This window comes from Varroa jacobsoni, unplaced genomic scaffold (genome assembly GCF_002532875.2).
Source record: "Varroa jacobsoni isolate VJ856 unplaced genomic scaffold, vjacob_1.0 scaffold_300, whole genome shotgun sequence".
Classification (NCBI taxonomy): Eukaryota; Metazoa; Arthropoda; class Arachnida; order Mesostigmata; family Varroidae; genus Varroa; species Varroa jacobsoni.
Window position 1 is genome coordinate 94,847 of NW_019213202.1, and position 27,272 is coordinate 122,118.

A 27,272-nucleotide genomic window follows, 5' to 3' on the forward strand; every position below is an offset into this window, starting at 1 on the left:
AACGTATCGGAAAAGGGAGAGGGCGTAATCAAAAGTCGAAAGGTTGAACGAGCAGCCGTGAAAAACAACCGAAAGGGCATAAGCCTAAGAAAAGGAACCTGAAGAATCGCATGCAGTGATTAGCGCTAACAATGTATTTCACTGCGTCAAATGGTCACGTCAGATTGAAGTACATCGAGTGTTCCTTGACATCTCGGTTTGTTAGCAAATTCAACCTCGATGAGGTCGTCGTTTTTATTCCTTTTCGTACGCACAGGAAGTTTACTCGCGTTTAGGCGCTGCTTACCAACCTTAATTTCTTCCTTGCTTCCACCATAGCTCAAATAGAGAGTCTTTAAGAGACTTCGAAAAGCGGGCGTAAAGAATAAAAATTCAATCAAAGTTTTCCAGTTATAAGGAAGAAAATGTTTACTGGAAAGCTCGTCGAGTGTGGTTAGCTGTTTGCTGAAGCTGGTGTGGCTATGATATTTCGAAGAGATTTATTAACACGACAAAAGTTATAATATTCTTTTAGATTTCATAATTATTTATATTGTCATGTTAGTGATTTTCCGTGTTTATTTTGTACCTCTATTACGCTCACATACATATTTACGCATAGAATAATATATAAGATGGCGCGTCGAAATTAACGATCTTTCAGTTACCCTGTTCTTAATATTGTCTCTGAACAAAAGTCAGTATTTCAATAATTCTCTCGTATGCCCTAAAGGTGTCGTTCCGGGCGATTATATTTATTCAATACAAACATCATTCACCGCGATGACACTCGAGACCTAAGCTATTGACTAGTATTCAATATTCTTTGTTTAATTCGAAAAATGGGTTTTGAAAGTTGACCTATGTGTGTAATCATGCGTCAAATAATATTGGTAAGTAAACGAAAAGTTCCAACCGGTACAAATTTTGGATAGTTAGCAAACCAAAACTTCGGAATAGGAAAAAGCAAATTATCTCTTTATTATAATATACTTTTGAGCCCTTTAGACTTGTGAAAATTGGCCTTCTCAGTTTGTCCCGGTACTTATCGGATTTTTCGGGGAGCCGTATAAAAGTCATAAATTTGGCCGTTGGCAGTGATCGTGTGGATTGTGGGCAATCAATCAGCTGACAATGTATTTATCGCATTTATGTATCGCACACTTTTGCGATCCCATATGTGCATCACTCTACGTGGTACTTCCTTTCCCCTCATCACCATCATCGCAAAAACCATCTGAAGTGTTTAAGCGGCTATAGAAATTGGCCGTGACTGTTGTTCTTGCAGTTTGCCTGAGAAGAGACCGACTAAAGTTGTAACGCACAGAAATTACAACAATTCTTTAGGTTAGAATAGAAAAACTGGGAACACGTCACTACGTCTGAGCATTTACTAGTCTTTTTCCTTTGTTTCAGAGTAACAGTATGACGTTGATCCCCACTTTCACTTGTCCGTCATTCGTTAGTCGTCAGACGGCTAGCCTCCGCGTAGTTCCGGCGATTCAACTCGAGTCGACCTTCGTGGAGACTTTTCAATATTGGCGTTTCCTCTGTCTTGCTGCTAAAATCCGTGTCTAACTTGGCTGCAAATGAAGTAGCTCCGTATTGCCGATGACCGTGTCGTCATCCACCGGCCTTCACCAATAGCGCAGGGGACAGCTGGATGAACGAGTGAACAAGAAGGGCTGACAGTTCGTGTGTCACGGACAGGGCGATAGCGGCGTCCGTAGTTGATTAAAGCAACGTATCCTTTTCGACGGACTACCCCCCACATTGTGAACAATGACCACGTTCGCGATGATAATGACAGCAGCAGGTAGCAGGCGGCAGAGGAGTTTTGGCAGGTTCAACAGCGGTAATAATGGTCCCTCGATAAAGGCAGGGTGCCTTTGGGTTCAGTAAACCCTTTGACCTCCTTCCCTCCGTCCGTCTCCCCTAAATAAGGGAACAAGTGAACGATACGTTTGGGTCACAGTGAATGTAGTCGACCGATGCAGACACGGTAACCCTTCGTCAAGTCCGTCAGTCGGTTTCCATTCATCCTTGCAACACAACGGGGCTCGTAAGCTATTCGTTTAGGTTCTGGCTGGGCAGTACAGTATCGGTATGCTGAATATAAACCGCGACCCACTCTGCTAAGCGATGTTCAGTTTGTATTATACTCGCTTGTCCGGCAGGCAGCTCCCCGCTACCCATCAATTGATGAGTCACCAGAACGGCCGTATCATGTTTTTGTACTACGCTGGGTGCGCTGCCCCTCGAACTGCCTTGTTACTGTTAGAAATGATGTCAGTTTTTGTGAGTACCACAGCGAAAAAGCTTGTGGAGATGAGTGGGCGTGCGGCGTAAGTAGAGTCATCAGTTGGCCTCACAGTTTCACAGCGCACATTGTAGCATACAGAGGGAGAGAGAGTACTTGCACCTTGCCTAACAAGGCCGCACACAAAAGGACAGACCGATTTACCGTTGGCCAGCGAAGCAAAGCAGGTTAATCGTCCAGCGAGGGAAAGGGCATCTCACTGGAAGCTTTATTTGAAGGGGTAGCTACCCTGTTTTGCCCCCATTGCGACCTGCTGAGCCCGTCGCCTTTAGCTCGGAGGTTGGCGGGCACAATTTGCTGTTTAATGCTGCGCTGTTAACCACGCTACAATACAAAAGCGTTATAAGGTTTTTATCGCCGCTATTGGAGCCGCGATGAGCCGAGTAAGAACAGTGTTTGTTCATTCGATGCAGCGATCGAACGCACTTCTAGAACGAAAGGTGTTACGCATTAACTCCGCAACTTCAGCGCAAGCCGGAGTTCTCTGTTCTACATCTTTGATGCTCTTGTTAAAGAGGGTAACGCCTCGACGGCCCGCAATAACGGCACCAATTGAGTACACTGTGATAGAGAAAAATCTGCTAATTGTGCTATGTATATAGTGAAAAAAAAGCACCTGCATAATTGGAAAAAACTTGGGTGTTGCTTGAGGTTCGGTTGATCAGTCAACATTAACCGTAATTAAAAAGGCTACGCAAGGCTAGTTTTTAGAGAAAATCTGGAAATTGCATCTGGCGAGAAGACCGCGTTGACTTAAACGGAATTCACCATCCGTCACCTCAGTGATTTTTCATTGAAGTAAAACGTAACGTTGAGAATTGTGAGCTAGATTTTTCCAAGTGTTCAGTACGCGTAATTACCTCGAGTTGGGTAAAAAATATCCACCGACTCGTTGTAGATAGATAGTACAATCGACAAATTAAAAATAATAATAGTAAGTCCTGTTTAGAATGGGTGTGTTACTGATTTGTGTAGCCCACAGGTTGTATCTATAATTCTGGCATTGTTGATTAGTGTGATTGTCCGTTGTGTCCGAGCTACTTTGGTCCCTGTCGTAAATATTAGAATGGACGTGATCGTGAACACCAACAATATTTTGGTTCACAAGATAGTAACCGGCTTCATACGGAACAGCATAGCGTTAACTCAGCATCGGCGTGAACAGCACCAACTGCACCAGCAAGAACCACCACCAGAAGGTATTATGTTTTTTTTTTTTAGTCAAAAACAGACAGCAAATAGATGCTATAACAGTCCCAGAAATTATAAGGATCTCACTTGGCCTAAATAAGCTCTGAGTAGAACGTCATAAAGGCACAACCGCCTCGCTGTTTCTCTGATCTTCGCTCCCGTTTTTCATTACTAGCCTAACACTGAGAGAGACAAATTGGTGAATGAATACATATTATACATGCAACGAAGCGTAGTCTGGCTGTTTTCGGCGTTACTGCTCTATTCACAGAGATACGGGGTAGAACGCCTACGCTAGAATACACCACAACTGCCTCTGTAGTATTCGCGATGTCCATTGATTTTTGAAATCATGGAATCTGACGTAACCTATATTTAATCTATATTAGCCAGGGATAGTGAATACTGATACTTATTGTAGGTTAGCAAATTGTGACTAAATTCCACCGGTATCCATTCGAAATAGTGCCATGATGATGATGGGATACTGAATTTCGGAGAAGTTAGTCGCTTACTTTTGAAGTACGTTTCTCTTGGAGTGTTTGACGAGAAATCGCTTGCTCCTTCAAACATTTCTGCTTCACAAGACGCGCATTTTGTTCGGATTTTAACTTCGTGATTGGTAACCGGAGCCGGCCACTGTTGGATCACCCTTCAAATAGATATTCTCTCGCCATTTTATCCGACATGACCCTAGTTTGTCGTCCGCCATTGTAACCTATCATCCTCGAAATTCGTCTCCTACGTGTAGAGCTTGTGGCTTCTCGGTAGTTCGATCTGACATCGGTAAAAAATATTTCGTGAAAATATTGTTCATGCTCATTAAATAGCTTTAGTTTAATATGTTTGGTCAGAAATGTTGACAACTTGGTTTTAGTAGTTAGTGGGAATAGAAGTAGAAACAAACAAAGTGGTAGCGATGTGGTTCTGGAGAAACCGACTCTCCTAATTCAACAGAAATATTTAAAGGCATAGGTAATAGATATAGGTAATGTCTAGAAAAGGCAGTCCTGTAGGATAACGGTGGTTATGTATTGTAGAAACAAGGCACTCGTGCAATCGTAGAGCGCAATCTTTGAACACTGCGAAGTATGAACTTCAATAAATCGCGCAGCTGTGCAGGCATCCAACATGAAGTGTACGTTGACACCATTTGTGAAGTATGGTATGGCGTAACGTTAAACGGACGCTGTTGAGAATTCGCTAGATTGCCGTCACGCGCATACAGAACGTTACGGAAATAGGCACGGAGTAGTATTCCTTCACTTAAGGAAGTCCACCTTCCCACTCATTCTCCTCGCCATTTTACGTTATTTGTGTACCCGAATCTCGTGTCTAGTGTTAACGTTTTCCGTCCTTTTTTCAAGCAGGTGATATATCATTAGAAATGAATCAAATCGCAAATGAGTGAATAATTAATTTTATTTAAATTATTCAATGATTTGTTTGGTAAAACAATGTGCAAACACAATACTATATATATATATAATATACAAATACAATATATATCTACGGCCTAAAACGCCTGTGTGTGTTACTAGATATATACAATATGACAATAGTAATCTATGAGTGCTTTGGGATGAAGAAACTTTCACAGAAAAACGTAGCATGAGTTTGTCGACTGAGAGATAGCATGTGAAGCCCATCTGACAGTACTTGCTAGTACTTATAGTTCAATAACTAAAAATTGCAAAGTACAAACAGATTGACTAAGGGTTATTTATCATAAATTCGTTTCTTTAGTACATTGTATCACTTGAAATTGTTTGTGTTAATGTAAAAAAAACTTAGGAAAAATAGCTAGCTTGATAACGCTGCCGGTAATCAACCATAATAAGAAATAAGTTAGAGCCTAATATTTGTCCATTGAATTAGGCGTATCTTCGCGACTATCCTGTGCATCGCGTTCCATGGAAATAGTCAGACCCGATTCTTTCTTAACATAAGCATCGGTTCGTTGTCAACTTTGAAATAGTAGACTTCTACCCTTCCCTAAAGAAGGACAACAGGAGTATAGTGCTCCTTTGTAATACCGAAGGTGCTCCGGCCCCTGTGGCTTCATTTTATCTAAGAGGTATCAAAGCTTTCAAATTTCCAGCTGCCACTTCGGAGCTCCTTGCTTGTTAATTCCGAGTAAAAAGGTAAGCTTGCATTTCCTATGGTTATCGTTTGATAATCTTCATTTCTTCAAGAAAAAAAAATTCTCTCGTGTCTGTTTTACCTGAAGTAGGTAGATGGTTTCCGTCGCAGGATACCGTCACTGCATTTTGGGAGAGCAGTCACAGTAGTCAAAAATGGAGGGCAGCATGTAAATGCAACAGCCGTAGTCAAAACAGTAACGGCATAAGAAAAAGAAAAATCTAAGCGGATTGTGAATCTCTTCCTTAAATAATCTATGTATTCATATATGGCAAGGTAATGTGCAGATTCCGCCAGATGAGTCTGGGTGATGAACGTCCATTTAGACATCTAGAGATATACCTATTTTTTTTTTCCATACAGAAAAATAGGCGCCTCCTTTTAAGTAGGTTGAACTTTTCGGTAACTGTTTGCGAGATACGTTTGAATGTAGGAAAATCAAGCCGTCTAGATTTAGATGGATGCACGGTAAGATTCTGCTGTGTTTCCTCATTTATGGCTATTGTATTGCCAGAGGTATTAAACATTTATGTACAATGTTGTTTTAAAATTGGCAAAACGATGCGCTTTGGTAAAGCTTTTGCTGGTTTGATTTGGAAAATTTCGGTTGCTTGGATTGCGGATGAGCACGCGTAGATGCCATAAATTTAGAGTAGCTTCCAGATATCCTAGGTGTTTTCTGGACACTTCTTTTTAATGCCATTATAAACTCGATTATTTGATAGAGACTTCTACTCTTGATTAGCCGCACTTCTGCTAGATCGTCAGCGCGGCAGCAATAACTTTGTCGCTCTACCAACGTGCCTAGCTTTTTTTAGTAGCAGGACTTCGGCAAAGGTTCCTCGTACCCTTTCTTTTAGTTGTTGATGGCTATGCGCATTTCAACAGGCCCTTGTTGGTTCGTTGTGCCGGCCATCGACGAGTTTCGGCCTCAGCATCACTGATATGTCCTCTACGCTCTTTCCATTCAACGCGCAGGCTCACTTGGAGCTAACCCCCGGGTTCAGGTTCGGCTTAAAGCCTTCTCTCCGTCTTGGTCTAAAAATATCGGTTCGATTCTTCCGCTTTCTGGCCTCGTTCGTAAATCATAACCTTTTTCGTGAGTTATTTCGTTTACCGGCGAAAGAGGAGATAAGAACGGCAACGGCAGCCGTAAACTGAATAAGTTCTCATTTCACCTTTTCGTCTACTGTATCCTACTACCACTGGAATCCTTGCATCTGATATAAAGTAGTGTAGTAGTAATGTGTTGCGTTTACGTTACTGCTACTGGCCCCTCCCTGTTCATCTCGGCGCGATTCGTTTCTCGGTCCAGTCGGCTTTTTTGGGGCGAACCTTTTTCACAGGTCGCTTCGAAGCCGCTCGCTCGGATTTTGAGTAGTAACTTGCGCCTATTTTTTCTGCATCCCACCGCCACCGATGCCACTGTGTTTAACCACCTTCCTTCTGCCTCCCGCTCTGCTTTAATTGGCCACTGGAATGAATTATTCCAATCATCCGGCAACAATCTTTAGGCTTTCTCTTCGTCTGCAACCCGTGGCTCGTTCTCACGACCCACCTTTAACCCACTTATCCTGCTAGCCACCGCATTTTCCCGTCGTTTATGTTGTGACGCCCCAGTGATGCTGCCGGGTGCTGTATGCCCCTATGAAAAGGAACTCCTCAGAGGGCACGGACAGAGAAACGATGTTCGCCTTTGCTGTCGCATTGTTTTGTTTTGGTTGTGTCGAAACTTGGCTAAAGCAAGGTAACATTTTCTCCTACTACTAGTACTAAATTTTTCTCGTAATCTTTTGGGTGGAGCATCTATAATATAGTTACAGTCTATTGGCAGCATTGTGTCGGTATCTATGTCATACGTATATATCATGATTACCTGTATTGATTAAAACGGCGGCTATGTAGATCTTGCCCGTTTTCCGCTGGGCTTATTCGCCATCTACGACGTCTGTAAGCATCGTGCAAATAATTAAGAGAAATTAAATCTTTGAAATATAGAAAATCGCAAAAAGGAATTAAAACACTATACTAATATTAGCCTCATCGAGCAGATACTGCAGTTGTGTTCAAGGTCAGAAATGTTTTGTCCGACTTCAGTAGAATTAGTTATTCTCGCACGCTATTAGGTCAAGATTTAATAATTATTGGGAATTGTTTTTTTTTTTTTTTCCGTATTTCTCGATTCATGCTCAAGGATTAGTTGTTGTATATATTTCACCCGTTAACTATTCTGTTTCCCATTCATTACTGTATTTATCAGATTTGCTATGATTAGGCGGTTGATGGCAGTCATCGAATGTGTCCTCCTCGTGGGAGGATCCTTTTTTATGAGCCTCCTACATCTGGGCAGTCAGTAGGAAGATCAGTAGGGTCGTTGAATCATTCTACGAAAGGCTGTTTGCCCATGCTCCTAGAAAGGGAGTTTTTTTTTAGTCTACACTGACGACCTACGCTATCGACTGGCGGATTGCAAATAGCGACCTTTGCGAGAAAGTTGTAGGACTCATTCCGATCCGCACTGATCGAGATATTCATATGGTGGCAGGACTAGTCAGCTGCGCATCGTCTTTCTGTTGATGTACGATGACTCTCTAGGCTGATAGCTCGTTTCTACATTTTAATTGTTATTGGGATTCATTTCAGCGCGCAGATAATGTTAGCTAACATGTTCCGTTAGTAATCTTCAAAAAGTACAGAACCGCAAACGTAAAACGTTGCTTGTTTGTATGCACAAGGTGAGGGTACAAGTTTCACAAGTTATCTATTTACAGTTATAACACATACGTATTACCAGGGTTGACAAGTGGATTTCGAGGAAGATTCGTTTTGAGAGACGTACACGCATAGAGAGAACTGTTTAATGTAATATTATAGCAAGTAATAGGGTTGTGGTAGACATTTCACATATAACCAGTTTGTAGCGCAACTAAGTATTCATTGAAGACTCGTAGTTCGATCCTATTGGACTCTCATATTTCGTCTTATTAGGGAAAGCCAAATTTAAATAGGGCTGTTTTTTTTGCCCCAGTGCGTTGACCGTCTTGAATTTTGTGAATTGGCTATTTAGCGTTCGTATAAGCTGGAGAACCGAGCCAATGATGGTGCATACGATTAATATTATGGATAAAAACAATGACTGAATAAATGTATAGGTGAGATTTTTATTTGTAGAAAAAAAGATCTGTATTAAAAAAAACAATATCTTTTCCGCTACGCTAGAGAAGTATTCGTAACCACATTTATATAAAATATATTATAAAAAATAAAAAGATCATTTATTTATATCAATTATTATAAATTTGTTTTATTTACTTCTGCTGATGAATGATAATGAGTAATTTCGTCAAAAATAACCTAATGGAGAAATGTGTTTGACTAATTTTAAATACCGCTACATGATAAATATTATAACGAACGATCTGTGCAAATGCTTTAGCTATGAAGTTTTCCCCCTTAACTTTCAGTTACTCATTCACATATCGTCTAAACTTGGTGTCTATCGCATTCGAGCCAATGACACATTGAGTCATTATGCTGTTTCAGCCCCAATTGTCTTTCTTCGGCAACCAAACAAACATGCATGATACTTCATCGTACCATACATACATACACAGAAACAATTGCAAAAAGTTAATAATAACAACAGATCATGTATTTACACGGTACGCTTGTACTGTGGCTACTGTTCCTCTTCCTAATTTTCCTAATATTTAGAAAATTAAGTAGTTCGTAGAATATCTGCGGGTGTTATTTAGAGGTTTTTGTATATCAATAAGTCCTCTGTATCAATCAACGTAAATAGCGGCTAAAAGTTATTGATGCGTTACCCTTTTTGTATATTTTGGAGTTTTTTTTTTCACATGAATTAGCACTATGTGTTATTAACTATGTGATACTAGTAAGTGATACAATAGCTATGGTTTATCTCGTATCTCGAGTGCTCGCTATAAAAAGCAAGAAACGTTAGTCTTATTCCAAACTGGTACCATGGAACAACAGAAAAATTGAATAGTTTACGTATTCAAGTTATTAACAACTTCGGCAGCGGACACAGCTCGCCATACAAACGCTCGACTTGCTGAAATATCCATCACTGAAAGCACCATGAGCCACATGGCTTGTAAAATTCCGGAAGAGAAATTTCATGGAAAGACACCCCATACCCCCCACCCCGATGACAAAATGGTGAGAACTATGATGGAAGTCGATTCATCTTGAAGTACACTTGTGCTTGCACCCAGGTGTGCTACATACGAAAATACTGTATTTGTTCACTTTAGTTAAATAAATAACGGTAAAAATGATAGACATATAAATGTTAGGTGATTTAAGCGCGGAGTTGAGAAGGAAGCGGAATTGATAGACTCACGGTTCCATCAAACTGTGGCTTATAAAAAACGTTTTAAAAGTAACAGAAGTTCGGAAGGTTAGAGTTTATTATCTTGCATTTCATATGCATGATGGTGCTTTTTTCGGGTGAAAGCTGACGACGCAAGGAGATCATCGCCTTTGCGAGATTCGGCAGAGCGGGCTCACTTCGTTCCTGTACCGCTGCTGCGGCTTGCTTTTGACTGCATATATTTCTTACAAAAGCTGTAGAAAAGATAATACATTACTGGCTTATCGTGTTCTGTAGATATTTCGGTGAGAAGTTTCATTATCAAAATCCTCATGCGTAAGTACATAAAGGCCGGGCCAAAAGTCGTTGCCGATTGGTTGTGGCAGCCCACCCAAGTTAAATTCTCAAAAGGCATAAGGTACAGGGCCTACAACGGACTGTATGTATTTATTCGTAGAATTTTAGTTAGTAATATAGTAGTCGTAATATTTGTACGTGTCTACGCTTCGTAATTTGGTAATCACTAGGTAATTTGGTGATCACTTCGTAATCACTAGGATTTCATGGGATATTGATAGTGGCCCCTTGTTATTAACCTCAGCTACCGTCTTATTTTTCTGCACTATGGCTGCTATTGTAGTACAGAACGCTGTAGGCGCTTTCTCGTTGTATAATGACCTTCAATAATAAGTCAGTCCTGAAAGTGTCGAGTATACAGTATATAACAATGTGTGCATGTGTATATTGGTAATTCGTGCGCGCGTGACCGTTTAAGAACTGCCTCGTCCTTCGCAGTTCTCTTAAAATTTCTATATGGCTAATGTTGAACCGATGTTCAGTCAGATGCTTATCTAATAGATTGGCCCACAGACCGAAAATGCGTGTGAATTTCAGCTACACGCAAGACCTGGTTGTCGCTGCTGATGCTGTTACCGTTATTGCAGTTGTCGTTGTTATGAGAAAGGATCTCACAAGGGTAGCAGCGCGTTTTTTCGGTTGCGACGCTTGAACCAGGATGCATTTTATATTGTCTTAAATACTACATACCGCTTTAGAGCTATGTTAACTGTAATAATAATCTCCTGTTGGCACTACTGCAACCTTGAGCTAAGCATTTGAGGCCATCGCTGTGCAACGCTGCGACCGCTGTAGATAAAGATTGCCGTATTTTTCTGTTTGTCCGTGCGTGCAGAGGTACTCACGTCTGCACGTTCATATACGTTTGTAGATGTTTTCTACAATGGACTCTGCAAAAAGAGTCCTAAAATAAAGAATAAAAAAAAAAGGTCTAGTAACTGTCACCATTGCGTATGTGCTGATGCGCCTGGAGCTGACCAGATAGGCCCCGAAAGCGATTGGGGCCTATGGGGCTAGTGAAGGACTTTTCCCCATTGATGACTATGGAGTGACAAAGTTTAGTGACGGTGTACAGCAAGAACGAGGCCTATCTAGTCACGAAATGCGGACATATTGCCGTTGCAACTGGCTAACTTGAGTGTGAAAAGGTTCACCACGTAGCGTTCACAGCTTGCCGCGTGTAAATTAGGAGGTACCCATTTCAATAAAATTTATCCATTTGGCTACGGCTACATTTTTTAACGAACACAGACTTCTTCTAGGTCAGTCAGGCGTCGCATGGACCTTTGGGAGGACATTTATTTTATAATAAGTGCTTCTATCGGATGTTTCCAAAAAAAGTCTTACAACAAAAGATTGTTCGAAAGCGCCGTGGGTAGGCAAATTCGTAGTAAATATTTTGACGCGAATTCAGAACTTAAACGCTGTATATTCTTCTTTATTCTTTATTATAAAGTTTTCCTAAAATCCCAATAACAAATTAAATAAACAAAAAGATAACAATAACAGTAGGTATGTACATGTGTATCTGGCTGCTCTTACGATTGCTGAAGAAAAAAAGGACTGCCATTAACTAAAGTTAACAGGGGCATTTATCTTCAGAGCCGATGATTGTAACTGATTTGGTACACTTACGTTTTTTTTCACTCAATTAAATGTTAAATACCGACGATAATAGATCCGCTAACCGATGTCGATCCCCTTCGAAAGGACCGATGCGTGTCAGAGGATCAGCAATGTATTTTCTAGGAAGCCAACAACAAAGCTGACATGCCTCTGCGATTCTTACATTTGCGCAAAAATCACTTTTTCCTTCCTAAAAAAGCCAGAAATGAAAAAAAGTGGCCATCACAAGCACGGCGGATTATGAGAAGCGATCGACAGATTTTCACTGACGAACTTAGTCCAACTGAGTTATCCCAGCTTTCCATTGATTTTGGCGGATTTAATTGCATAAATATCATTGAGCTGCATTGTCGTTCGAGCTTACCAGCTAGTCAGAATATGGCGGTAATGTGCGTCGCTATCGTTCAACCGACGTGACAGCAGAATTTATAGAAACGGCTTCAAATCGAAGGCCGAAACAGGCGAGTGCAACGAGATGATAATAATGGAAATGCTGCTTCTAAATATGGACCCGCATACGGAACGATGCAGTATTATAGGGGTTTATGTTCAAAATAATAACGTGAGCACTGAATAACATCTAACGAAACAGAATAGATGACAGGCTTATGCAGGTGAAACGAGAAGAATACACAGTACTGCTGGCAAACAGAAGAATATTTTCGTAGAAAACGTGAATAGTAATTTACCTAGCTTCAGTACCTAGATAATAAACATTGTATATGCAGAAAGAATCACGTTATGCACGCTTACCGCGTACCGCTAATAGCGTTAAGACGACATCTTGCAACGTTACCCACAAGGACTTTCGTGTTGTTTCTGTATTGCCATCTTTTTTTATTTGTTTACCTTGGAACTGGTATACCGTACGAAACTACAGTAATGACATTAGAGTGATTAAACTCGTCCACTTGGGTTTTTTTGGAATCATCTTTAGGATATAGAGAGGCTGGCTAAATCAGCTGGTTGAATCCGATTATGTTATCGGGACGTTGCTAAGGCCTCGATTACGTACGTATCGCATTCAACGCTTTTGTGCAGTGGGTCTCCTGTTGTAGCAATCAGCGTAAGCAGCCTATTTTTACTGACAAAGGAACTAAAGGAAGGTCCTATGGGTAAACTGCAAATTTCAAAGATACATAATAAGAAAGATATCCCAGCCCTGCCATAACGGGCAGGTCACTGATTATAGTTGATTTAGTCCTCCTTGCACATGGGCACCAATGTTTTGTTTCAGTCGTAGCTTAACTAGGTAATCATCAACGACTTACACATTATTCGTGAGAACGAAATAGAGAAGAACTGTATTATAATACTAACAAGATGTTGTACTAATAAAAACAAGGATGCGAGGGCCGCAAAATATACATATTGCATATAAAATCCTACACAGCCCAGAAGGAGTCAGCTAACGCTAATGGTACTATAATAACAGGCAATTGATTTCTTTCGTCAAAATAGGATACTTAGGTGAATTTCGGGGTGACGCCTCAGCTCAAAATGCCATTGCAGCTCACTTACTTTTGTAGCAACGTTGACTTGGGTCACTTGCCGTCCCATAGTTGCCCTGTTATTGGCCCAATAAAATCCTTCGCTCGAAACGAGCCACTTCTCGTAAGAAGAGTTTTCTTCCATAGCCTCCCGAAGAGAGGGTTGCTCTTACAGGCCAAATAAAACAGCAATCGCGCCAACGAGGCCGCTTCCAAAAACAGAAAGAAGCGGCCGTGTAACCTCCGAGTCAAGGACGACGCATTGGAGCCTTTCGTCCATTGGAGTGTTTGACGGAGTCCGGTTAACCTATCGCATATATAAATTAATATACGTTTAATGTGGCATACTACTTAATGAGTAACGTTTCTATAGTATCTGGGCACAGTTTGCACGCGATTCCACAACGAGGTCGAGTTATACATTTTTCATGTTGACCTAGTAGATCGGCGAATCTCCTTCGTTTAACGTATGAATTCAAGCACCCAGAACAAGTTCGCGGAAGAGAGGACATCTTCATGGTATTAAAAAATAGCTTCCACTAGCGCTCCTCTCAAGAACAGATCTTGCAGGGGAGAGGGAAAGCAATTAGTCAGGTTGCAATGAGATATGTCTACACTGCATTAGTTACAGTGGACACCTCTACAATCGGCAGTGCAGCAGCCAATAGCAACAACAGTGTTTAGTGGATACGAAGGAAGACCTTCGCTTCTGGACCATTTGAGTCTCTGTTGCAAGGTTGTAGAAAGAATCACGTAGCTGAAAGACGGCCAAGGATTGGGCAGAATCCTCTGACTTCGCACTCTCCACCCCTTGATCCTGCCGTCCTGGATGCCTTGTGTTTCCTGGTCGACTCAGCTTAACTAAAACTAGGTTATCAGCCGTAAGTCGCCTATCCATCGCTTGTTCCCGAAGTAAACGCAACATTCTTCTTCAAGTAACCGTTCAAGTGGAACCGTTCTAAGCACTCGATCGGTTTGCTGGGACTGCTAAGGACCTCTTTTGTTAGGCTGCTTGGAGTACGCTCGAAGTACGTTACCGCCAGAACTGCAAAGCCGCTACTAAGCGGCACGGCTGTTTCCTAAAAAGGCCCTTTTCGCTCGAGCAGCAGACCGTTGTCTTAACGAAGAGTCACTCAAAGCCGCCGCTGGTGACTGCGTCTCCATTTTTCCTAGCTGTACGTACGCTACTCGTAGCTCGTAGCTGCTGGACGGGGAGATCTTATTTGGGCTTATTTTTTTCGTTGAATCGATCAACGTTTTTTGTGGCTCTTCGACCTTTTTTCTGACACATTCCGGCTATGCGCCTACACATTCCCGTTTGCCAGCCCTGCCGCCGTCGTAGCTAAATGTGTACTTATCAATGTTTCTTTTATGCCAGCTTCTGATACAAGACGCCTCGTATTGCAACATGTTTGAAGGCCGATCAAAAGAGCTCAAGAGAACCGCTGCAGTATCGCTAATTGTAATAGTACTGGCAAGAGCAGTAATTGTAATGATAACACGGAGAGTACTGAAACAGCAAACTGAATGCGTCTCAGAAGAAAATACATACTATTATAGAAAGTGTTGCTGAAACGGGGAAACGACAAACAGATGTGTAGGCAGAGAAAACATACATGGTCGCTTAATTGACTTAATTAATGAACTCCTACGCTACTATTGCTGCCATATGTTCTGCTGCCGATGCTGTGTAGCGGTATCATCCTACAGCCTCGTTGATGACGAGTTCCGCTGAAAAGTAGCAGAAAATTTGCTTCTGCGCAAGCTATAAAACCGCCACTTGCTTATAACAGAAAAGAGAGACTAATTATACTCCTTATTATATCCTCTAACGCATCATACAGCCAGCCAGTCAGAGGTAAAAAGTCGAAGACAGCCTCATTGTGAAACATCAAATGTAATAGTTGGTGACAATGATACATCTTGAAATCACTAGCAGAATTTTATTTTTCTATCTAAGGAATTGCATGTTTCCCTCACAAAGGAACGGAAAAATGGTATCGAACATTATTTTTTCGGCCAGAAAAAACTATTTGTGGTTCATTTCATAGCATCGTTTGCACGTGTACGCGTTTATAGCACGATGAACTGTAAGATATATATATATATATATTCTTTATCCCGTACGCTGTTGCACGTCTAATAACGTTTGTCGACTGGTGCTAGTTGGTTGTGTTGTCCAGTGCTGCAAAGAAATTATAAACAGTTGGCCGTCCTGACAGAAGCATAAGGCTAAAAATAACCCTGCTATTTCAGGCCCATGTAATAAGTGAAACAAACCTTAATAACACTACTAGGCCTCTTACCCCCCCCCCCCCCCCTGCAACCTCCACGAAACCACACCATTTCGTATACAAAAAGTGTACATCTGTTGCAGAATGGCTTGTCTAGATATTTCAACCTGATCTTATCTATTATTATACTTGAGAAGGCAGAACCGAGAAGCGTTATGAAACCATAATAATATCTACGTGTGAGCATCACATGAAGAGAGAGATTTATAATATGGCTGCTAATTTGCCTGCTGTGGGGTATTTGTACCTGCTTAATAATAGGGTAAAAAGAAATTTCAAGAACGATCAAACGATGACTATGACAAGGACGTTCTCGACAAATCATGTGTTGATAAATGGTTTCATCCTGGCTCTGTTTGTTAGTTCCTGATTAGCACTTGACAGAGACGCGGCCGTACTAGCATCCACGCAGTCGGTGTGAGGTGTCCCCCAGGATGCTTCAAGCTTCTTGTATCGGCTTTTTTCCAGTTAGCTTTTTTGCGCTCGATTTAAAGATGTGTTTCCAGTCAGGGTTTGCCACCGGCTCTACATCGATGACTTAAAACTATACGATTTGTTCGACGGTGATGGCGATAGCTTGTTACTTCAGCGGGCAATCAATCAATCAATGCTACAATGCCTTCCTGGCATTTCGCCAATAGTATGGTCGCTTGTATCGAAGAGTGCGCGCCTATCTGCTCTCACAAATAGGCTTAGACAAAAAATAATCTGACGATTTTTTGTAGCAAGCTGGAACTTCACTCCGTTCCTGATGTTCACCATTGTAATTATAATTATAACAGAGTTTGTAACATTTTTCCGATGTTCAGTAATCATTTTGTGTTAATCTTCATAGACGTCTCGTTTATTTGAAGTTTGCCAGTGTTGTATTGGGATACACGTAGATGCGATCAAAACATCGAACCATCCTTACATTGCTTGGATAAATCTAATTTTTACAGCTTCTGTGCAACGCACACTTTAACGTAACACACTTCGTTAAGTAACGTACTCCTAACGGCTTTATCGGTGGCGCGAATTATAAAAATGAACTGAAACTAAATAATATGTTTCATGGAAAGCTATTGAGTATAGATAGATAGATACTATTCATACAACAATTGTAAGACAGTGCCATTGTAATTGGTTGTACTGCTAGCATTTTGTTGGGTCTAACTTAACTTCATTTAGCTAAAGCTTTTAACTTGGGCAATGCCTTTCTAGACCCCCCTATTGTTTATCGTGCTCCGAAAATTTGTTAGGACACTTAATGAATATAATATCAAGGTCGTTAGTATGGTCGTGGGGCAAAATGCGCCGCCAGCTTGACGACAACAATCATGTAAAGTTTAATGTTATGCGATACACGAACGACCTCGTCGACTAAAAAACTAGAGTAACAAATATATGTTGATCAATTTTAACAACGGAATATCCTGCCGCTGTCCTTTAATCACTAATAATCATAAATTTTAGGCTGTTGTGGCAGTAGGCGCGTCCTAACGTACACGGGAATAGTGATAGGAGGTCCTTATTCGAAGCGTAGCTCGACTTTTGCAGATACCAGATGTGCGGTCGCTACCTTTAAAAGGTATCTAAAATGTTCATTTATGTAGCATCGATACTAATAACCGGTGTATATGCCTAGGAAAGGATTTTCCTGCCATAGATAAGCAATTAAAGGCAGGCTATCAACTCGATTCCATCTACTATCGAATGAACCATACTAATATTTGCTGCTCCCTATGTTCTTTCAGGTAAGCGCTAACATATCATGCGTGGATATATTATATAGTGTTTAAACTAGCGAATGACACAATGTGGAGGAGCTAAGGTTGGATTAGGCGCTCGTCGAAACAGGTTACCCGCCTGTAACGACTATAGTAGCATAATAAGCGAAAGAGAACACGAGTAGACATCAGAGCCGATGACAAACACCGACGAAAGAAGCACACAAAATACTAACACTGAATAAAGTTGCAAGGACATTGGCCGTGGTAGAATTCTATTTCTTTTTAGAGTATCCACCCGCATGATAAGGGACGAGCTCAATCTGAGACTGCTGGTTTTTTTCTCCCTGCTAAACTTGTTTTTATATAAGAATTGGAGGTCGAAAACGGCGACTGTTAAATTGTGTGTCAGGAACGAACGGCCCCTGATCAATTCCGACGTCATTGACCGATCAGAGAGCCTTGCTTGTTAGTCAGCGAATCGGCAACTAAACAGATCCGGAACTCAATATTTTACACACGTACATTACCATACATAGCAGTTGTTGGTGTTACTGCAATCATCGTTGTGCTTATCAACTGTGCGTTTGCTTCTGATCAATTCTGACCACGGTTAATCTGTGCCAGAGAGGGGGAGAAAAGAGCCGACAGCCATAGAAACAGAGACACATATGTCTCTGTTTCTATGGGTCTATTAATTACGAGTGATAACTAACTGACTGTAATAGCATGACTATATCTTAGGAAGTAGATAGGATGATAGTAGGTAAGGGTCCATTGGAATTGGGACGAGTTATTAGACGCAGCGTTTTTTCATAGTCCAAACTGCACATCACGAGCTGTACGCCTAGGTCTACGCGAGTGAGTAAGTGTGCCTTTGTGCGCCTAGGCACGGAAGGAGGATCGTAGCGAGCCCGGCCGGGCGGTAGGAACCGTGGCGTCTGTGTGAGTGCTTGTGCGTGTCTGTCTTGGGGCTCATTTTGTTTGAAGTGCTGTTCTTAGTACTTGTCCGTTTATTCTTCCGACATACGTTGTTGTACGGCTGTATGATGTGCTTAGGCGTACTACCGCAAAATCATCAGCAATCCCTGAATTCAATATGCTTCGGTTTCATCGTACCACATCGCTGTGGGCTCTAGAATGCTCCAAAATCGTGGCGTTGTTGCCGTTGTCGTCACTTTGACCTGGTTGTTATTATCGTCGCTGCTGCTGGTAGCTGATAAATGTAATGGTTATGCTGTGGGAACGATGCTGATGATTACGTGAGTGTTGTCTGTCTGATGATCTGTCTGTTTGCTCGTCGTCCGTCTCATGAAGTTCTTAGCAACTTCATTTGGTAGCGGTAGTCGCGTATTCGTCATGACAGACCCTCATTCACATGGATGAAGCTCATCGTTAAGCAGGTTTATTGGAAAATTGTCTGCACACGTCGTTAACTCAAGTGACAGCATAATTTCTATTTCATGACATTGGCGTTACTGTGAGACGGCTGTCGGCCGAATCCGTCTCAGTTTATTGCTGATCCAGCATAATCGGTGTGCTACTTATCTGCACAGATGCTTTAAAATAGCTGCTTCTCTTTATATATATATATATATATATATATATATCCTATAATGGCATCGAGTAAGAGAGGCATCTAGTGTGGCCCCGACACATTTACATATCGCGGTATCTGTTGGGGCAAACGAACAATTGAACAGCCATTAATAATGATATTTTACAAGCTTTGGCCGGCCGATCGGTCGGTCTGTCGGTGACTCTCTTTTAGCTTGTCGCACTCCGAAATTGTTGTTCTGTTATTGACAATGCTGCTGACATCTCGAGCTGTCATAACAGGATCGTAGCGTCGTCATGTTCCTTCGCGTGTGATATTGTGGATTTTTTGCCGTCATCAGGACGCTGGCGCAACTTCATAGCCGTTATCTTAACATACGTCAATGTTTCTTTCCAATTACGGAGAATTCTGTGAACTTGTACTAATGCATAGCTGCGTATCGGAAACACAAAGGTGGACAAAGGACAATTATATAGTTCTGTTTATTGTGACCGACGATGTTTGCGGAAAATGGTGTCGCAATTGGTAAGTAGTTATCTCCCGATGTTAATCAGGTAAGAACAGCAGGTTGACATTAAACAATCAATAGACACACATTGTTAAAATGTAAGTAAATATTTTCATGGGTGTATACATATATATGTATATAGAGTGAGGTAGACTGGTTTGATTTTGGAACGAGTGCGTATTCGTTTCCCAATCTATCGCCTAGGCGATTGACACGCTGCTCGGTACCGCTTTAATCTTTGTAGTCTGTTACATCGCTGCTCTTGCTTCTGCTGCTAGGGATTAACTGTATCGTAATTAAAAACTCTTCTCTGTTCACCTATTAACCTGCTTTCTGACCCTATTTCCATTCAATAGGTAGGCCTGGCTGTCCGATATTCGCCACATCCTAGACGGTGGACCACAGTGACGCAAGGACCAGTAATAGTAGAAGCTCTAGGGAAACAGAGCTGACGCCTGAGTAGCAGTTGACGTTTTAGGCCAGGCTCAACTAAGCCGCCACCGCCAGTTGTAACAGCATTGGCACGCACGCGGGAGACTGGCTTGGTGGGTCAACCCGGCTTTTTTTAGCCAACCCAGTTTCCTCTACTGAATGAGGTGAATGTGATGGATGAAACGAAATGAATTGAACCAACATTTTCTTGGTTGGCAATGCTGATTCTGTCACTGCTGCTTCTACTTCGTTTTTGTTAAGTGGTGCCCTCCATAGAGCTGTTTCATAATAACTGTCCTATTGTTGGTAGATCTACGACGATGCGTTTCGCACCCTGCGGCGCTCGACGAACGGCGGATGTCAAAGACCCCCTTCTCCACACTCACTCTGTAGGTGTGTCTCCATGTGTCTATAACACATATAATGATATGTCTCTGACTCATCTAAAAGAAGTAGGCCTCTACTTGATAAAAACACACAGAGAAACTAGACATCTTGCTTTTGGCAGCATGACCAGTCAAGCGTAGCCGATTCGTTCCAGGCAGACCTAGAAGGTCGCCGTTATAGTAACGTGTTTGCCTGCTAATCTTAGGGACACGTGATGGTCTAGGTTCGAATTCGGGCATACGCAGATTTCGCCTCACGCTTGGAGTCAGCTATCAGATTCATCGGCAAGTAAAAATCGGAACACATAGGCAAACTCAGAACAAACAAAAAATCTGTTCTTTATGCAGATCTGCTTTCCAGCCTCTTGACATCCATTCCCTATAACCGTCCTTCCTCGAACTGTTTTATCGGTTTCGCCACGACCGATAAGTAATTAGAAGGCAGTTCTTGTCGATCGATGACAACTTTTATTTGCCCAATATTAATGAGTATATACAGCACAAATAAGGTGCCTACGTTGACATGGGACACAAAAGCTTGCGGCAACGGTCACGTTTACGAATACGGATAGAAATAGTGAGAGCAACTCCACTACCAATCCCTGTAGCTTCTGCTAGCATTGCCTGAGCGGCTACGGCCTCTGACGCACCATAGTGCAGCAAATTTAAAGAACAGAGATTTTACCAGTTCAGACTTTGTTCTTTTTTTTTTTTCTAAGTCTTATAATTAAATAAAGGTGCCAGGCGAGATAATTTAAATCTTGATCACGTGGACAGTACACGCATACAATAGTGAGAGGCACCAATGTGACCTGCTGATCGCTATAGTGCTCAGCATTTTACACACATTACTAAATAATGAAGAAGGAAGTATTGGAAGACTGAGAAAATGCACATATTGATTGTTGCAATAACCGCACATAACCATGTATGGTGCGGTGTTGTTCTTAAGCGTTTTTAAATTTGTAATCTTGCTTATCCTGCTAAGTAAGGGGTGAGAGTGGTCTCAGCTCATTAGCGGAGAATCGGTACGCTGCAACGACAATCGTACCCGAAAAAATGCCGTGGATACGAACGTAAACGGAGACCCTTCATTGAAATTCTGATTAACAAAGCTATGTTAGTGGCTGGGGCGAGCTATTGAAGGATGGAGATATAGAAAAAAACGCGTTGAAACAACGTACGCCATTACGGATAACTGCAAAAGAATAGCTTTATTATTTGCTGCCGCGCTCAGATAGCGTTTCCTTAGAGTGTGACAAAATGAGCATTTATGGTGAGAGGAAGTTCTCTTACGGTCACCGCCACTACAGGCGTCGCATACTTGCTCACAGTCGACAAACGGATGGGAACCGAACCGGTAGACAATAACAGATATGAATTGGTAACTAGGAAAGAAGTTAGAAAGTTTTTTGGGCCAGCCTCCACATAACCACAAAATTGAGTGAGTTCTCGCCCCCTCTTCTTTCTGCTCGGCGCTTTTTCGTTCGTTCCTTTCCATTTTCGTATTTGTTTCTATCTTTTTGACTGTTGCAGCTGTTCGTAAGCCTGTCTGCAGTGATATCTATCACGTCGTTCGTATGTATGTATGTAACTACGTTCGCTGCCGAAAAGCAGCAACTCGTCCATCCGTCCGCTTGCCTATGCCAGTCGCCCAGACTGCGACGGGCACTTTGCCCTCAGGGAACATTTTGCTCTCAACTAAGCAACCGTCAGACCAGCTAACCGACCGACCGAGCGGCCGGTCGACCTACAGCACGTATACGTACGCGCTGCTGTGCCTTGCGAAACACATCGTAATTGAATAAATTTGTTCGGTAAAAGTTACAAAGTTCGTTTTTTTGGGTCGCCCGACTGGCCGTTGCACTTTGTGGAGTCTGTGCCAACGTCATCCCTTAACGCAATGAACTGCGCTCTTATGCATAGCTGCATTTACCCCGCGTGCTAGAACGAAGAGCGCCCAATGATTGAATCGATATGATCGTCTTTTTTTTTTTTTCGAGATCGTCTTACTTTTCTCTTCTATTGGTAACCGCTGTTCCATCATGGAGAATACCGCACAATGATGGTGGATGTGCAATAAATAATTATATTGCGCTAATACATTGTGGAATGAAATGGAAAAATCCGTTTAGGGCAGAAGAACTGCTTCTAGAAGCCGGAGCGAAGGCGGCCTGATTCACCCCGTCGCCTACTACCGGTAGAGATGGCCCCGCTGGCGTAGGGTCACGATGTCAGCCCAATACCCGGCGGTTCGCGAAGCTTAAGTAAAGTCGTTATGCTCAAGCCTTTAGAGCTTCTAAATATTGCCCTATAGGAACCATATATTGATCTCAAAACTGCACCAGGCCCAATATTAGTCAGAGATGCGGGACAAACTGCAGGGACGAAACTATCTGTCTACCTATCCATCGGTGATATATTCTAAACTAAATGTGTTTATTCAGCACGTAGGATTAAATTGCTTTGTCACTAATGGATAATGGATCAGTGTGTAAATCCGTAAAAATTTTTTGCCAGCCAAATGGCAAGTTTAAGTAACACCGACCATAGCCGTAACGAGGGATTCTGTAGGAAAAATTATGCTAAAATATAACTTAGCTTTCCAGAATAATAATAAAGAGTTATTTCTTAAACTTAGTTTAGATATTATGTTAGAAAAAAAAAAAAGTAATCAGTTTTCCATGGTTTTACGTTAGAAGACTATAAAATAACTTACAATACGAGTCGTTCGGTTCTCATTGAATGATCCGCAATAAACACCACGGAACCCGCTCGGTTCACTTAAGACCACTATCGAGGTACCACAGTGTATTATTGACTATTACGAAATAACAATTGGTGGTTTGGTCTAAGATGCGGGACAGCCTTTCCGACTATTTATTTGCGGCTTTCCTATGCCATAATTCATGTCGGTTAGATAAATGAGACCAAACATTGGTGCCGCGTAATTAGCGTGCGGAGAAAAAGCGGACGCGTTTCTTTTCGTCTCGAAGTTATAACAGCATAACCCATTTATGAATCGTACTTCCGATGAAAAGTTTTCCTTTACGACAGTTGCGAACAGCAGTGTCGCAGCAGTGACTGGACGTCATCAAGCCGGCGAAACAATATGTCGTAGTAGCGGGCCAATGCAGCCGTTATGAACCACAGCTTCCTACGGACTGACGAACATATTGTACACTGACAGGCAACAATAGTGTGCAGATGCTAACTACGATTATATGATAACTATTGACCCCACACAAATCGCACTGGGCTTTCCATCATCCATCAACCTGGCCAGAGAGCCCTCTCGCAGGTTTCGACAGTTTTTTTTAATGGGAAAATTGTCCAAATCTCAACATGTCGTAACTACCTTCCGCACATTATAGTCTCTCTGCAGTAAAATAAATAATAAGTTATTAGCGAAATGGCAAGGCCATAAATAATAATGATTTGCTGCAGCTTAATTAAAAATACCAGTAGGCAACTTCCAGACAATGTCGGTATCAGCTGCTCCTGCTGCTCTGTCAGAAAACGGCTGTGTAGTGAGTTTCGATCGGAGAAAACAACGCAGTCCTTAAATAGGGGGCAGGCTTTTTCTCCTCGATCTCTCGATGCTTTGCCTCAGGGAAGCTGGCCATCTACCCGTCCGCATCTGTTTGCATGTCACGTAGTTGACTCGTACGTACAAGCAGGTGACCAACGTACATACCAGCGCCGCCTTCTCCATCTACGACGCCTAGTACGCTTATGAACTTCAGCATTAGAGGCCAGTCAGCTTCTACGTTATGGTGATAATATGCGATAGTCGTAGATTGGACGGATTCGATTAAAGTGTGTACATCCCCATGAAAAACCAAACGAGAAAAGAAACAGCTGAAGAATATTCTGTGTATCATTGGCCTCTGATTACATCGGTAGGTTGCTGTAGGCTCATGCGTCCTTTGATTTCGGACATTCCCTAATTTCTCTAGCTAGATCGTGCGTAATTTAAATCGAAGTGTTTTCAGTCTTATGACGGAATAATAGCGAATTATCATGGGGCAGTAATTACAATATAGGGACGAATGCTGTTCTAGTATAGAACTAACTCGTATTGTTCATGCTCGTTACCACTTAATTACCATTTTAGATACCGTTTTGTCCCTTTTAATAAGTTAGGTACAAGGCTCCTGCTAGAGCCGATAAATCGCAGTGGCTGATCGTATTTAGGTAAATTATCTTACGACGGTTCTTTTGCCGTCAGGCCGCAAACTATTTTGACGGCTGAATCATAGATCCAAAGGTAGGAGGATAATTGGAATAATTAGGATGCGTTCTAATGACAGTAATCAAAATTGATTTACACTGGACTACGTCGTTAGAAGTAGTGATTTGGTACGTTCAGCTTTAGAGCTCGGTTTATAAGGTGCTCGGAAAAATAATTGCTTATAAAGTTGTCAGTTTTGTCCCGACCGTTTCAGAATCGGAGATTTCTATTCAGACGACAGACCACGCCGTAAGCGGTTACTCGGAGTGAAGAACAACGACGAGCTTCAGGCACTCCTTAAGCGATCGGTGCAGTCTACCCGAGAGCTCTCTATACAGCTAGAAGTGCGTCAATCGTTCGCGTGCACTCGAAAACATTTTAAAGAAAAAAAGTAGACTCTCGATTAACTCGGAAAAAATGATATAAACATCTGAGAACAGGCTTTCCGTTGCTTGCACGACACAAGAAAAGGTGTTTCTTATACTAGATGGATGTCGACGATAAGGGGTCGACCTTTTATGGCACCCCTAAAGGCAAACCAGAAAGGTTAGGCTCTTTGATTCGACATCACGAGGACTTCTCTATGGTTAAATATAGCGGAGTGAAAAGGCAGTGTCATACTATGAGCTACTCATACCTTAGAAAAGAACTACAGGAGATCGTTGTTCAAACAAACTCATTCGACCGAGCCATGACATAGACAGAAAAAGGTCTCCGATCGAAAAAGGGTGCCGGCAAGTGATACTGCCGTGCGACAACAGCACATTGGCTCTAGCGAGCGCTAACGAATTTCCAATAGGAAACTCTTCCCCGCCCGATGTATGGCCCGAACATGACTTCATCTGATTATACATGTTTCTATTAATGCAGCATAGCCAGGAAGGCAAACACTTCAGGTCAAAGGCCGAAGTCCGCAAATGGGTCGATGAATGGATCGCTTCCGAAGGCGGATGAACGACTTCCTTCGAACTTCGCGAATCACATCGGTGTATATGAAAGACAAGCAGAAGTCATAGAAAACGTAATGTGTGCTTAATTACTGGAACGCTACAATAAATTAGAAAAAAATAACGAAGATCCGTTACCCGCTTTTTTTACATTTACATATTTGTATTCTTCGTACTTTGTCATTAATTCTAGTCGGTATGAGCGAATAAACGTTTTCAACAGGCAGTCTCGGCGTCGGTCATTCTCCATGATAGTTATGAAGCAGCTTGTCGGCCCAAGCTTCCGCCCCATATACCGTTGTTCCTACCCGTGGGGTTCATTACGACATTCAACAAATACAATTTATCTTTAAATCTGCTTAGTAAATACAATTATCGATCCAATTCAAACGGTTATGCGTTCGAATGATAAGCGCACTCGCTTACTCGCTTATCCAACGTAAACCCAGAATTGGCCAATCTATAAGAGCGTATTTAATGAACCCAGAAAATCGACTTTTCCCTTTTCGTTGTAAAGGTATTTTTGTCGTTATTGTTTTCGGTGTTTTAGGCTTTCGGATGCTTCGGAAATCGCAATATATATATATATATATATATAGGAAATAGATTTGAAAATGGGCATATTTTCATATAGTTTTATTTTTAGCGATAATCTGTAGTAAAAATGATCCCGCTCCATTAAGAAAAAAGTTACCTAGACATTCGATCATTAAATTAAGATATAATATTTTACCATTGTTTTATTGTTGAGACATATCACTAGGACCCGCTCACTAGTGTGTATTTATACAAACACGCACAAAAAAAACCCTTAGCAAAAGCTAGCGCGAAGTACATAATACCGTCCTAACAAAAACCATTTCGTGTACCTGTAAATGGGCCTACCAAGCGAATGTTTAATACAAAACATAGGGTAATTTTTATCAATTGTTTGTGCGACGCCATTTTAATTATTAGGAGACAACATTTAGCATAAGTACACGCATCATAAGTAACGAAAGCTGCGGATCAAATATGTATTTAATTAGCTAGGTGTTGGCTGCCACAGAGCTCTTTGTGTCTGTTTTTCGAGTCGTCGCCATTATTGAGGCTTACGAAATGTAATGGAACTGCTATCTAATCATAATCTAAAGATATAATCCAGATTCACCACTGGGACATCCTGCCGTTTCGGGGCAAACATGTTATGGGCAGATTAACTGCCTAGGAGGCATTTAAATAGCACGCGCCATTGACTCGACGAGTTCTATCTTGATGTCATCATTCTGCAGCTCTCCGCTCTGTGCGGTGTACGTAGAGATGCATTAGCATAGCGTATGACGCTTTGGTTTTCTGTGGTCCGAACAGATCCTATTACTGTTAAAAGACACGCATCCTGTTTCTACCGAAATATCTTCCCCATTACGGCGTTTATTTCGTTGCTGTTAACGTCTTCGTTGCTTAATATTGGCGTACAAAACTGAGCAACTTTGTCTGTTATATTGACAATAGGACTAGTAGTAATAAGTCAAGGCCTTTGCGGCCTGCTATTCTGCACCGGCTTTAGCCTTTATCATCGATCGACATGTTATTATAGCGTGCTCTTGTTGCAGGCCGCCTGAAAAGGCTTTTGCTCATTAGCGGCGTAGTAGTAGTAGTAGTAGTAGTAGTAGTAGTAGTAGTAGTAGTAGTAGTAGTAGTAGTAGTAGTAGTAGTAGTAGTAGTAGTAGTAGTAGTAGTAGTAGTAGTAGTAGTAGTAGTAGTAGTAGTAGTAGTAGTAG

General features: G+C 41.7%; 2 protein-coding genes across 5 annotated transcripts in view; both read left to right on the plus strand.

Moving 5' to 3' along the window:
- Window positions 1-25,738, plus strand: part of LOC111259158 (uncharacterized) — a 50,539-nt gene extending 24,801 nt beyond the window's left edge. Inside the window, exons 2-5 of one of the 3 annotated variants that reach the window (XM_086967761.1) lie at window positions 17,194-17,308; window positions 17,475-19,530; window positions 19,870-20,109; window positions 24,780-25,738. In XM_086967761.1, the coding sequence (XP_086823887.1) occupies window positions 17,194-17,209 (16 nt within the window). In that variant the 3' untranslated portion in view covers window positions 17,210-17,308; window positions 17,475-19,530; window positions 19,870-20,109; window positions 24,780-25,738. The remainder of the gene's footprint in view (window positions 1-17,193; window positions 17,309-17,474; window positions 19,531-19,869; window positions 20,110-24,779) is intronic. The other 2 variants (XM_086967762.1, XM_086967764.1) reach the window with 2 other exon arrangements.
- LOC111259157 (uncharacterized) overlaps window positions 1-27,272 on the plus strand; it is a 91,784-nt gene that overhangs the window by 32,804 nt on the left and 31,708 nt on the right. The gene's annotated exons all lie outside the window — the stretch shown is intronic.